General features: G+C 33.6%; 2 protein-coding genes across 2 annotated transcripts; both read left to right on the forward strand.

Annotated features, from left to right (window-relative positions):
- On the forward strand, window positions 1-3967 carry LOC114401221 (alkaline/neutral invertase A, mitochondrial-like). The gene is made up of 6 exons (XM_028363684.1): window positions 1-946; window positions 1407-1566; window positions 1729-1940; window positions 2277-2770; window positions 2940-2988; window positions 3387-3967. Exons 1-6 carry the CDS (start codon window positions 230-232, stop codon window positions 3711-3713), a joined length of 1959 nt encoding a protein of 652 aa, XP_028219485.1. The 5' UTR covers window positions 1-229; the 3' UTR covers window positions 3714-3967.
- A 1085-nt stretch (window positions 3968-5052) lies between these two features.
- On the forward strand, window positions 5053-7335 carry LOC114401736. Its single transcript, XM_028364318.1, has 7 exons — window positions 5053-5240; window positions 5326-5415; window positions 5495-5661; window positions 6055-6175; window positions 6430-6549; window positions 6631-6701; window positions 6799-7335. Exons 1-7 carry the CDS (start codon window positions 5145-5147, stop codon window positions 7031-7033), a joined length of 900 nt encoding a protein of 299 aa, XP_028220119.1. The 5' UTR covers window positions 5053-5144; the 3' UTR covers window positions 7034-7335.
- The last annotated feature ends 5262 nt before the right edge of the window (window positions 7336-12597 follow it).

Below are 12597 nucleotides of genomic sequence, written 5' to 3' on the forward strand. Positions count from 1 at the left end.
GATGAATAATAACCTTTAAACCTTGTAATATACTTCACGTTCTAAGAAGAAAAGATATGGAGGATTTTTGTTTTCCCCGCCGGCAGCAGCGCCGCCTTCAATCCACATGACACAACCACTCGACCCAAACCTTCTCACTGTCACAAACATCACACTTTTGTGTCTCTGATATACTAACAATAATTTCCTTAGATTTCTTCTCTGTTTTCACTCCCATTGCTTTGTCACGATGAACATAATTACCCTTATTCGCAACCGCGCCATGAATTCTGCTCGCAGGATTCTCATCGGTTCTAGAAATTCATCGTTTTCCGGGTCCACACCTGCAAAATCTGACCACACTCTTTCCATTGCTAACAATTCGCTGAAACCTCGTTTCTATCATGACCACTCCAATCACCACCTTTTTCAAATTCATCGCACAAAGGGTATTGCTCAGAAATTTTTTGGCTTACCCTCTTCGAATTTCGCCCCTTCACCAATGCATTTCAGTTTTAGCACATTTAACAGCGACGTTTCCACCTTCAAGGTTCGAAATTTCTCGAACTCTGTTGAGACCCGCATCAATGACAACAATTTTGAGAGGATTTACGTACAGGGTGGAATGAACAATGTGAAGCCGTTGGTGGTGGAAGGTGTTCATAAGGATGATGAGAGTGTTGCAGGAGAGAAGAATTTAGGTGGTGATGTGAATGCGAGCGTGGGAAAGAGTAAAGGGGAGGACTCAGAGGTGGAAAAAGAAGCATGGAAGTTGTTGCAGGGTGCTGTTGTGACTTATTGTGGCAACCCCGTGGGAACTATGGCTGCAAATGATCCTGGTGACAAGCTACCCTTGAATTATGATCAGGTCTTTATTAGGGATTTTATCCCTTCAGCACTTGCTTTCTTGCTTAGAGGAGAAAGTGAGATCGTCAAGAACTTTCTTCTTCACACCTTGCAATTGCAGGTAATTTACCCCCCTTTTAGAGTCACTTGAATCCGTCTGGATGAATGAGAAATGTTAGTAGCGCATTCTAAGAGATTGTTTTGAACAGTCTCTTTCTATAATTGGCTGAAATTTATTGAAAATCACAAATTTTTGTGGGTTTGTGATTTTGTAGTTTTCAATAAATTTTAACAATAGTAGAGAATGTGTTAGAAAAAGAGTGTGTTGCTAGCACTCAACTTGGATGAATAGTTCTTCCCTCTGATGTATTCATCTTGGCTTTTTAAGTAAGAGTTAGGAACGTAATGGATGCTAATGATCAATTGTAAATCTGAGGGTTAAATGCTTAAAAGAAAGTGTATTTATTGTTATGATTAAAGATTGATCCCGAAAGAAAGTGTATTTATGATTACAAAAATCATTGAGCATTTTAAAACTTTGTTGAATATTGATTACTAATATTCTACCTTTTTCTTAAAAGAGTTGGGAGAAAACAGTGGACTGCTACAGTCCAGGGCAGGGCTTGATGCCTGCAAGTTTCAAAGTTAGAACTGTTGCTCTTGATGAAGATAATCATGAGGAAGTTTTAGATCCTGATTTTGGGGAATCAGCTATTGGTCGTGTTGCACCTGTAGATTCAGGTTAGTGGTTGACTATTTGACAGTTTCTTATAATATGCCTATAGAAGAATGATGTTGAAAATTGCTAATGAGATGTAAACCATGAGCAGTCTCAAAAACATTATTTGAGTAGCCTAACTAAATGATTCTCCTCTATTTTTTTTCATTTTGTTTCCTTGATAGGATTGTGGTGGATCATCCTCTTGCGGGCTTACGGGAAGCTCACTGGTGACTGCAGCTTGCAAGAAAGGGCGGATGTTCAAACAGGCTTAAAAATGATCCTTAACTTGTGTTTAACAGATGGGTTCGATATGTTTCCTTCTCTGTTAGTCACTGATGGGTCTTGCATGATAGACAGGCGGATGGGCATTCATGGTCACCCCCTTGAGATCCAAGTGAGTGTAACTATGTAATGCTTTTCATTCTTATCTTATTTTTATTGGGTGCTAAATATGAATTTGGAAACTATGCTGTTTGAGGCATGTTCTATTTAAAATTGAATGATGCTCTATATTACTAAGTTGCAATTATCATAGTCTATACTTAAATCAGTAGATGCTCCTGTTTTATTTGATGTATGCTATTTTCATGTATATGCCACAAGTGACATTAATATATGTTTGTTAAACATGAGATAAAACTCTGCATTCAGGTAATCTGCTTTCTGAATTCAACCTCTATTTTTGCACTTATCATTCCTCCATTTATCTGTGGTAAGTTTTACTTTACAGGCATTATTTTACTCAGCTCTTCGCTGCTCACGTGAGATGCTTGTTGCAACTGATGGAACCAAAAATCTTATTAGAGCCATTAACAACAGACTCAGTGCACTGTCATTTCACATTAGAGAATATTATTGGGTGGATATGAAAAAGATGAATGAAATATACAGGTATAAAACTGAAGAGTACTCCATGGATGCCATCAACAAATTCAACATCTATCCAGAACAAATTCCGTTGTGGTTAATGGATTGGATTCCTGAAGAAGGTGGATATTTGATTGGGAATTTGCAGCCAGCTCACATGGACTTCCGGTTTTTCTCACTTGGAAATCTTTGGTCTATTGTCTCATCATTGGGCACCCCAAGACAGAACCATGCTATTTTAAATCTGATAGAAGCAAAATGGGATGATCTTGTGGGGCATATGCCTCTTAAGATATGTTATCCTGCCTTGGATAATGAAGAGTGGCGCATAGTTACTGGCTGTGACCCAAAGAATACGTAAGTTCTTACCATAATTTTTCTTTCTGTTGTTTGTGTATCTGAGAGCTTTGATTTTTTTTTATACGGATTACATTTGATGAGATTATGTTGTAAAATTAGTTTGTCTTTGTAGTCAGAATTTCTTCTGAGTGCATCTTAACTGAAACAACATGCTTAACTTTTGCAGCCCTTGGTCATATCACAATGGTGGATCTTGGCCAACCCTTCTGTGGCAGGTAAATTTTCCCTGATGGCAATGTGTGTGTTTTAAGGTCAGCTCAGATATATTGTTGGCTATCCACTTTGTCCTGTGTCTTACTACCTCAACTATTGAACCCCTAATTTTGGTGGCTCTGATCGTTGGGAATAAGACGCAGGGAGGAGTACTTACCAGGCCACCAATAGAAACTCATTCTGCAGAAAATTGGAAATTAAAACCATATACACCTGAAGTAAGAGAGAGAAAAAAGATCAGGAGAGATTATTTTCTTGGATTATTAATCATGAGATAAAATGTTTAAAATGAAACAAAAAAAATTGCCAATTTTGTCACTGAGACCTTGCATATCAACTGTCAAGTCATGAGATGTTGCTTTAATTTCTGATGCATTTTCCTTGTACATCCATCTTTCAGTTCACATTGGCATGCATCAAAATGGGGAGAATTGAACTTGCCCAGAAAGCAGTTGCTTTGGCTGAGAAAAGACTGCCAGTTGATTCTTGGCCAGAATACTATGATACACGTACTGGAAAATTTATTGGAAAACAAGCCCGAATGTATCAAACATGGACCATAGCTGGTTTCCTTACATCCAAGATGCTTTTGAAGAATCCTGAGATGGCATCCATGTTATTCTGGGAGGAGGATTACGAGCTTCTTGATATATGTGTTTGTGGACTTAGCAAGAGTGGCAGGAAAAGGTGTTCCCGTGGTGCCGCAAGGTCTCAAATTCGTGTATGATGAATTCCTAGGGAAGGGTACATTCATAGCCAGGGGATCATATATTTATATTGTGCGTTTGGTAGGTTATAGTAAAAGTTAAATTGGAAAATTAACACCTTCTCCTTTGTTCTAGGAGGGCGATTCTCACATTTTTACTTTTTTTTTGCATTGAGGGGATAGAGATTTAAAAGTATGACCTCTTGTCTGTATATGAACAAATATTCACATTGATTTATCTCATTATACAGTTGCTCCTTTGCAGCATTTTATAATGTGTTTCTTTGTGAGCGTACCTAAATTATTTTACCTCGTTCTGCTGTGTCTTTGACTTCACTTTCTCATCACTGATGCTGAGATTAGATGACATTATAAATCATAATACTGTCAAGGTTACCTTATTTGGAATGTTAAATGTTAAATCTTTCTACAAAGTCAATTGATTTGGTAACAAATCATTACAACACATACATGGGAATATTAGTTGAAGAACCTGATTTAGAATACTGAATTTAGAACCTACAAAGGTGAGAATACTGGCCTAGAGATGTGACAATATTAACTTGGGAAGGTGACAATATTGAATTTATGAACTAATCAGGTTCATGTGGTTAATTTTTTGTAACGAAAATTAGACGAAATGAACCAATTAAAAAGATGAATGCAAGTTCAAAGACTCAATTGAAAAGAAAAATTAAAAACCTAATTAAAAAATGTCAAATAGTTCAAAGACTTACAAATTAATTTAACCTAAATTTTAAAATTATAAGTTAGTCTATTCTTTTTAAATGCTATGATTATATAACATATATTTTTGTGATATGTGGTGAATTATTACAAATTTTTAATTATTAATTAAATTTAATATGTTCACCTTAAAATTAAAAAATTGTTTTTATTTTAATATTTATGTTTATCAACTCAAGTGAAATGCTCTTGTTATTGATTAGATTAGATGAAAAGTTAGATGTTTGATAAGATTAGATGAAAAGTTAGATGTTTGATAAGATTAGAGTTAAAAAATTAATTTATTAAATTAAGTCTGATAAAATTAACTGTAAAATAGTTAAAAAATAACAAAAATAAAATAAAATTATGATTTATTTTAAAAAAATAATTAAGAAATTAGATAAACATATTAAGGATCAAAATGAAAAAAATAAAAAATTTAAAACTAACATTATAAAAAAAACATTAAAATCATTTTAAAAAATTATTTATTAAACAATCAAATAAATTTTTCTCTGATAAAAAAAATTAACTGAAATTTATCCAATATGATCTTTGAGAAAGAAAAGAAAGTACTAAAAATAAGGGGGGAAAGTAAACCCATAAACAGCTGACAGGTGTCTTGGTTCCATTTACTACCAGTGAGTGGAGTTTGTAGACAGTAGTAGAAAGGGAAAGAGGGTTGATAGAAGAGAAGGGTTTAGGATTTTGCACAACTCACTCATGGAGGAGGAAGAAGCCCCAGACGTTATATGCGAGCTGGAAAACGTTCAAGGCTTAGTGGACGCCCTCACCGCCGTTCGGTGGAAGCGCCAGCAGGTAAGTAAATAATAATGCCCTAACCCTAACCCTAACCCTAGCCCTAACCCTAGCCCTTAATTTAATTAACGACCTACCTGGCTAGGACGCCGTGTTGGAGTTGTCCGAACACGGCATTGTTTTGATCGTCGAAGAAAGCGGTTGCCTCCAAGCCAAGGTTTATCTCAAACGAGAGGTGCGTTCCAATTCCATTATTGTACGAAGTTTGTCAATAACTGGCTTCTTCATTGGTTTTTTCTTCTTCTTCTTATTAGTTATTCATTCGTTACGATTACAACGCACGAGGAGGACGACCTCGTTTTGGAGTGAGTTTGGGGCATTTCGTAGATTGCTTGAACGCCTTCTCGGTTCCTGCTGGTCAATCAATATCAAGCCTTGTTCAGATTCAATATCCGGGTCCTGACATGCAGCTTCTTCTCAAGTATGTATTGTAATGTAACTAACTACTCCCTTCCCTTCCCTTCTTTTTTCATTTTCATTCAACGTGGTTCAGTAAATTGCATGCCTATGCCCATCCAGGGGATATAAATAAATATTACTTTGAATGAGGGAAAAAACTAGTGTGTATAATATAATCCTAAGTCTACCCTTCCCTTGATGTAATCAAAGGACACCTTCTACCTTTCTTGCTTTTCATAATTTTCTTTGTTAAGTACGAACTTCTGGTCGAATCTGTTATTGCATTCTGTGTGATAGTCATAATGATGGTTTATTGAATAAGATTCTACATAGCTCAATTTTCTTTAGGGCTCTACAATCAATCAAACAATTTCATAGAATTGTCTTGTCTTTGTCTTAAACATACATTCTTTAGATCTGTAGATTCGCTGGATGCCAGTATTTGTGCAGAGATCAGGACAAGGATTCCAGATACAATTGCATGGGACTACAATTTTGAACCTGCAGGGGCAAACCCTTTAACCTTTACTGTTAAAGTATGCCATGAATTTCACTTATCAATTTCAATGACTTCTTATCTTCTAAATGTCCCTTTTTTACACTCTGTAATCATAAAATAAAAATTGTTGCTTATGAACTCTGCAATATGCAGTCCAATAAGTTGCTGTTATTCTGAATATATATTCTATGGAAAATACATGTATTCCTGAAGTTGATACTTGTGAAAAAAAAAAAACATTTCTTTTTGAATAATGTTAACTGATATTTTTTATTATCAATCTACGCCAAGTCTGCAGCTCTGAAGGAAGCTATTGAGGATCTTGAATGGCCTGGATCAAGCATCAAGATTACTCTAGAGCCAGATCCTCCTTCTGTTTCATTAAGAGCTGAAGGACATGGAGACTTGCAGGTTTGTATTGTTTTTAACTCAAATGATCAGATGCTGGTTGCTTTGAAATTTAAACTGATTATCTACACATTTGTTTTTCAGATAGACTTCATGTATTATGTGAATTCCGAACTCCTGGTGGCATTTCAGTGTGATCATCAAGCTTCTTTCAAGTATTCTATTTTTCTTTTTTAAAAACTATTATTTTTGTGTTAGTTGTCATTTCCTTGCCAGCAATTTATTTGTCATTACTATGCTTGTTGTTAACAGGTACAAATATAAGTTCCTCAGAGCAACAACTTCTAATATGCCTAGCAGTGTTATTAAAGAAAATAGAGGAAGTAAGTTAAGCATTGGGAGAGGTGGAATGTTAAAAGTCCAGCATCTGGTTTCAATTGCCAAACCATCTGTGTCACACCCATATGCTGATTCGGTTGGCTATCAGCAACCAAGTAGAATAGCTCATATTGAATTCTTTGTGAAACCAGAGGAAAGTGAGGACTGAGTGAATGATTATTAGTTACTATAAAGACTCCGTCAAGTTTTGCTATGCAAACCATTAACTTCGCAAAAGAATTACAAAATGGTTTGTATTCAGAATGTTGATCAAAGAGGTATTTTGCAGAAAAATCCTCGTTTAATCTGAGTTTTAGACGGAACAAGCTTGGTAAGGCCACTGAAACTTAAAACAGAATCGTAGCAATGTTGCTCAGATTTTGAAATTTTTGATGCATAGTTCAGGATTATTTTATCCCAATAACCCTTTTGACTTTTTTATCTGAATGATTATTCCCTTTCCAAATCATATACCAAAGTATCCCCATCATCATCATTGTAGCTGGTGTGAATTCGGGGATGAGAGACCCGAATTCACACCTATTTTTTGAAATTGCTTTTTACAACCCCTTTAGAATTTGGGATCCCCACACCCGAATTCTAAAGGGGCTTTTCTATTTTTATATTTTTCCTTTTGTTTTTATTCTTGTATTTAAAATTTCGTTTAATTTTTTTAATAATACAAATAAAATATTAATAATTAGTAATATATTTAAATATTACCAATAATTATTATAATTGTTGTTATTATAATTATTAATATTTAAAAAAATAATAATTTATCACAACCAAATAATATTATGAATAGAGACAAACACTAACAGAATTAGCAATTAGCAATTAGCATTTGTGATAATCCGTAAGCATAAAAAATGACAACATGAATTATAAGAGATTTTAACAATTTAATGGGTACATTGACAATTTTGATTTGTGTTTTCTTGATTATTTAAACATTTGTTCTTGAAATGATCATCGGTTTTGCACAATGAACACTTGAGTCGCCTCCTTTCTCTTTGGTCCATTTAGGGAGATGTCATCTTGGATTTAGGGATTCTACCACTAAGAAAATAATACTTTGTCGATTAAACTCAATTATATGCATGGAATTAGTTTTTTTTTTTTCTTTGGCCTCAATGATGTTGTCAAATTTTTTTATCAATTCTTTGCTTGGTGCCATCATTACTATGGCTTTTTTGTTCCTTTTGACAAAGTATTTGTTGCATCTTTTGTAAGTACTATTGACCAACACAAAGATTGAAAGGCTCTTTGTTTTTATAAACACTGAATTCATGGTCTTTGCAAGATTTGTTGTCATGTGATCCTATCGTCACCCATTATCCCAAGCAGTAGTCCATTTTATTTTTGGGATCTTCTCTAACCAGTCAATCGCTTGCTTATTTTTTTTTATTATATTATTCAAGTGATATGCAAATTTGGGCTTAGTCATGCTGTCTCCTGACATTTGATCAACAAAATACATTAATAATGTTTGTCCATATAATGCAAAGTTTAGTAAAAAATAATAATTCTTCGGTTGTGAAAAATATCAGGTTTTCGCAGTCTCGCCCTCAACAAGGGCAAAGACAATATGAAGGATGTGGTTAATCCCATCTTGTGTAACTGCCACTAACAATGTTTCTTTGTACTTCTCATAAAGAAATGTACCATCGATTTGAATTTTTGGTTTGTAGTATGCAAACCCATCAACAAGTGCTTTAAATGTCCAAAAAAAGATGATGGTACGTTGCACAACTAGGAAGTAGCTCTCGTTGTTCGCTATACAGGTGTATGCCAACTTGGAGCAATCCTACGAGAATTTACCCAAATTTCTCTTAGCGCTTCAAACATTTGTGTCTTGGACCATTGTTGAGCAAGAGTTAAAGTTGGTTTATAACGATCAACAAGAGTTACTTCTTGGTTGTGCAACCTACCACCATCTTTTTTGGACATTTAAGGCATTTTTTTATGGGTTTGCATACTGCAAATCAATAATGCCGATGATACTTTTCTTTACAAGAAGTACAAAGAAACATTGTTAGTGACAATCGTACAAGATAGAGTTAGTCACATCCTTCCGATTGCCTTTGCCAACTAGTCAAGTTTAAGGAAAGAGGTCATTAGCATAAGTAGGTTCCACAACTAAAGAATTATTATTTTTCACTAAACTTTACATTATATGGACAAACATTGCTAATGTATTTTGTTGATCAAATGTCAGGGTATGCCATAACTGAGCCCAAATTTGCATATTACTTCAACAATGTAATGGAAGAAAATAAGCAAGCGACTGACTGACTAGAGAAAATCCCCAAAAAATGGACTACTGCTTCGAGCGACGATGGAGTCACATGACAATAAATCTTGTTGAGGCCATGAATTCAGTGTTGAAAAAAACAAGGAGTCTCTTGATCTTTGTGTTGGTCAATAGTACTTACGAAAGATGCAACAAATACTTTGTCAAAATGAGCAAGGAAGCCATAGCAATGATGATGTCACGTAAAGAATTGACAGAAAATGTTGACAAGATCATTGAGGCCAAAGAAAAAAAGGCTAACTCCATGTTTGTAATTGAGTTCAATTGACAAAGTACTCTTTTCTAAGTGGAAGAATCCTTAAATCCAAAACAACAACGACTCCCAGAAAATTTTGTTGTAAACATTTTCGAACGATGGTGTGATTGTGGAAAATTGCAAAATCTACATGTCATATTCACATGTAATTACAACATGTAAGTACATCCAGGTTGATTACAAACAATTCATTAATGACATTTATAAGCTCAATTGTGTAGAAGCATATATGATGTGAAGTTTTGATGATGCCAAAAATAAGCGTGATTCAAGTCAAGAATCCAGAAATTCAAGAAGAGCGATGTACTTAGTTCCTAGGATCTTAGAAAGAATTCCTTAATTAATGTTGCACAGGTTTGGCCAAAGGATATTTTACAAAAGCATTTTGTGATTTCAAATATATGGAATTTCTCTCTGGTAATCGATTACCAGAGGACGTAATCGATTACCAGTAGCCAAATTCATTTATGAAACAAATTTGCAAATTTTGAATTTAAAGCTTGTAATCAATTATACAAGGCTTGTAATCGATTACCAAAAGTTTTAAACGTTTTATAACATTCTTTAGAAATTTGAATTTAAATTTTAAAGCTTGTAATCGATTACAACTTCTGTGTAATCGATTATCAGACATGAAAATTCAAATTTCAAGTCTGAAGAGTCACAACTCTTCAGAAACTAACTATGTAATCGATTACAATAGTTATGTAATCGATTATTAGTAAGGAATTTTCGAAAATAACTCCCAAGAGTCACAAATGTTTAAGAAGTTTTTGAATGGCCATCAATGGCCTATAAATAGGTGACTTGAGACACGAAATTTCTTAGAGTTTTTCTGAACAAATTATCTTATCCTCTCAATATCAAATTGTCTTATAACTTTCAAAATATTCCTTGGCCAAAACATTTGCAAATTCAATAAGAAATCTTGAGTGATCTTTCATTGTAGCATCCTTCTCTTAAAGAGAGAAAATTTTTCTTCTTCTTATTCAAAGAAATCTGATTAAGAGACTAAGGATCTCTTAAGTTGTAAGGTTATCTGAACACAAGGGAAGGGTTGTCCATGTGTGATTCAGACTTTGTAAAAGACTTTTTACAAGATAGTGGAAATCTCAAGCGGATTGCTTGGGGACTGGACATAGGCACAGGGCGTGGCCAAACCAGTATAAAAACTAAGTTTGCATTCTTTTTTTCCTTAAACTTCTTTTATTTATTGCAATTTATATTTCACTTTAAAGAATTTTATTTTGAATTGTTCTTGAAATACTTTATAATTAGGGTTTCATTATTAATTAAAAAGAGAGTTAAATTTTAATTGGGGATAGTTTGGTATCTTAATTCAACCCCCCTTCTTAAGATACTGAGGCCACTTGTCTAACAAGTGGTATCAGAGCTTCATTCTTGTATAAAGTTTAAAAGCTTCAAGAATAATGGCATCATCAAACTATTTATTTTTCGAAGGGAATTCTATAAATAGGCCTCCTATTTTTAATGGCGTGGGTTACCAATATTGGAAAACCTGCATGCAAATTTTTATAGAGGCAGTAGATCTGAATATCTAGGAAGCCATAGAAATTGGCCCTACATTCCCACTATGGTGGCAGGAAATACAACCATAGAAAAACCTAGGGAAGAATGGAGTGAAGAGGAAAAAAAATTAGTTCAATATAATTTAAAAGCCAAAAATATAATTACATCTGCTTTAGGGATGAATGAGTACTTTAGGATATCAAATTATAAAAGTGCAAAAGATATGTGGGATACCCTACAGGTAACATATGAAGGTACAATAGGTGTAAAAAGATCTAGGATAAATATATTAACTAATGAATATGAATTATTTAGAATGAATCCAAATGAAAGCATACAGGACATGTAAAAGAGATTCACACACATAATTAATCATCTTGCATCTTTAGGAAAAATATTTCCAAATGAACATCTTATCAATAAAGTTTTGAGATGCTTAAGTAGGGAATGACAACCTAAGGTAACAACCATTATTGAATCACAAGATCTATCTAACATGTCTCTTGCTACTTTATTTGGAAAGTTACAGGAACATGAAATGGAATTGATGAGATTGAATCAACATGAGGAGAATGTTAAGAAAAAGAAAGGAATTGCTCTTAAAGCTTCATCATCTACTCAAGAAGGAAGTGATAAGGAGGACTCAATTGAAATAGACGAAGATGATGATCTTAATCTATTTGTAAAAAGATTCAACAAATTCTTGAGAGTAAGAGGAAATCAAAGAAGATCAAATTTTAAATCAAAGAAAAGGGCAGAAGATTCATCTTTTACTCCAAGATGTTATGAATGCAATCAACTTGGACATCTAAGGGTTGATTGTCCAATGTTCAAGAAAAGAATAGAGAAATCTGAAAAGAAACTCTTCAATGAAAAAGAAGGCTAAGAAGGCCTACATTACATGGGATGACAATGATATGGATTCTTATGAGGAATCAGAGAATGAAGTTGTAAACCTGAGTCTAATGACTAAGAACTATGAAAGCGATGAAGAGGTAACATCTTCTAATAATAACTTATCCTTTTCATTTGATGAATTACAAGATGCATTTGTTGATTTACATAAAGAATCAGTTAAACTTGCAAAACTGGTTTCATCTTCTAAGAAAACAATTTCAAATCTAGAAAAAGAAGTTTTAAAATTAAATAAAGAATTAGAAAATCTTAAAACTGAAGTTATAACTTTAAGATCAAATGATACAATTCATTATTCTACTATGCATGATAATATAGAAATATCTAATTCATGCAATTGTTGTAAAAAATGTTTAGAAGAAATCAAAGATTTAAAAATTTCTCTTACCAAATTTTCTATTGGCAAAAATAATCTAGTATTATATTAGGAAAGCAAAGGTGTGTCTTTGATAAAGCAGGGTTAGGATATAAACCTGATAAACAACAAAAAATTTATAAAAATTTCTTTACATCTACACAAAGATATAGTTCTCCTTTCTTAACCTGTTTTTATTGTGGTAAGAAAGGACATGACACATCTACATGTTATTTTAAAAAAAATAACAATAATATTAAAATGATATGGGTCCCAAAAGGATCTTATATTAAAACTAACACACAAGGATCCAAGGAAATTTGGATACTTAAGTCATAAACTTGCTCATATAGGTTTCCT

The sequence above is a fragment of the Glycine soja genome, chromosome 20, assembly GCF_004193775.1.
Source record: "Glycine soja cultivar W05 chromosome 20, ASM419377v2, whole genome shotgun sequence".
NCBI lineage: Eukaryota > Viridiplantae > Streptophyta > Magnoliopsida > Fabales > Fabaceae > Glycine > Glycine soja.

What these genes read in the sequence shown, in the direction of transcription:
- LOC114401221 (XM_028363684.1), top strand. Translation starts at nt 230, where the DNA reads ATGAACATAATTACCCTTATTCGCAACCGCGCCATGAATTCTGCTCGC. An exon ending in TGTTGCACCTGTAGATTCAG is followed by an intron (nt 1,567 to 1,728) that starts GTTAGTGGTTGA and finishes TTTCCTTGATAG; the next exon opens with GATTGTGGTGGATCATCCTC. An exon ending in GGCCAACCCTTCTGTGGCAG is followed by an intron (nt 2,989 to 3,386) that starts GTAAATTTTCCC and finishes TCCATCTTTCAG; the next exon opens with TTCACATTGGCATGCATCAA.
- LOC114401736 (XM_028364318.1), top strand. Translation starts at nt 5,145, where the DNA reads ATGGAGGAGGAAGAAGCCCCAGACGTTATATGCGAGCTGGAAAACGTT. An exon ending in GACATGCAGCTTCTTCTCAA is followed by an intron (nt 5,662 to 6,054) that starts GTATGTATTGTA and finishes TACATTCTTTAG; the next exon opens with ATCTGTAGATTCGCTGGATG. An exon ending in CTTTAACCTTTACTGTTAAA is followed by an intron (nt 6,176 to 6,429) that starts GTATGCCATGAA and finishes ATCTACGCCAAG; the next exon opens with TCTGCAGCTCTGAAGGAAGC.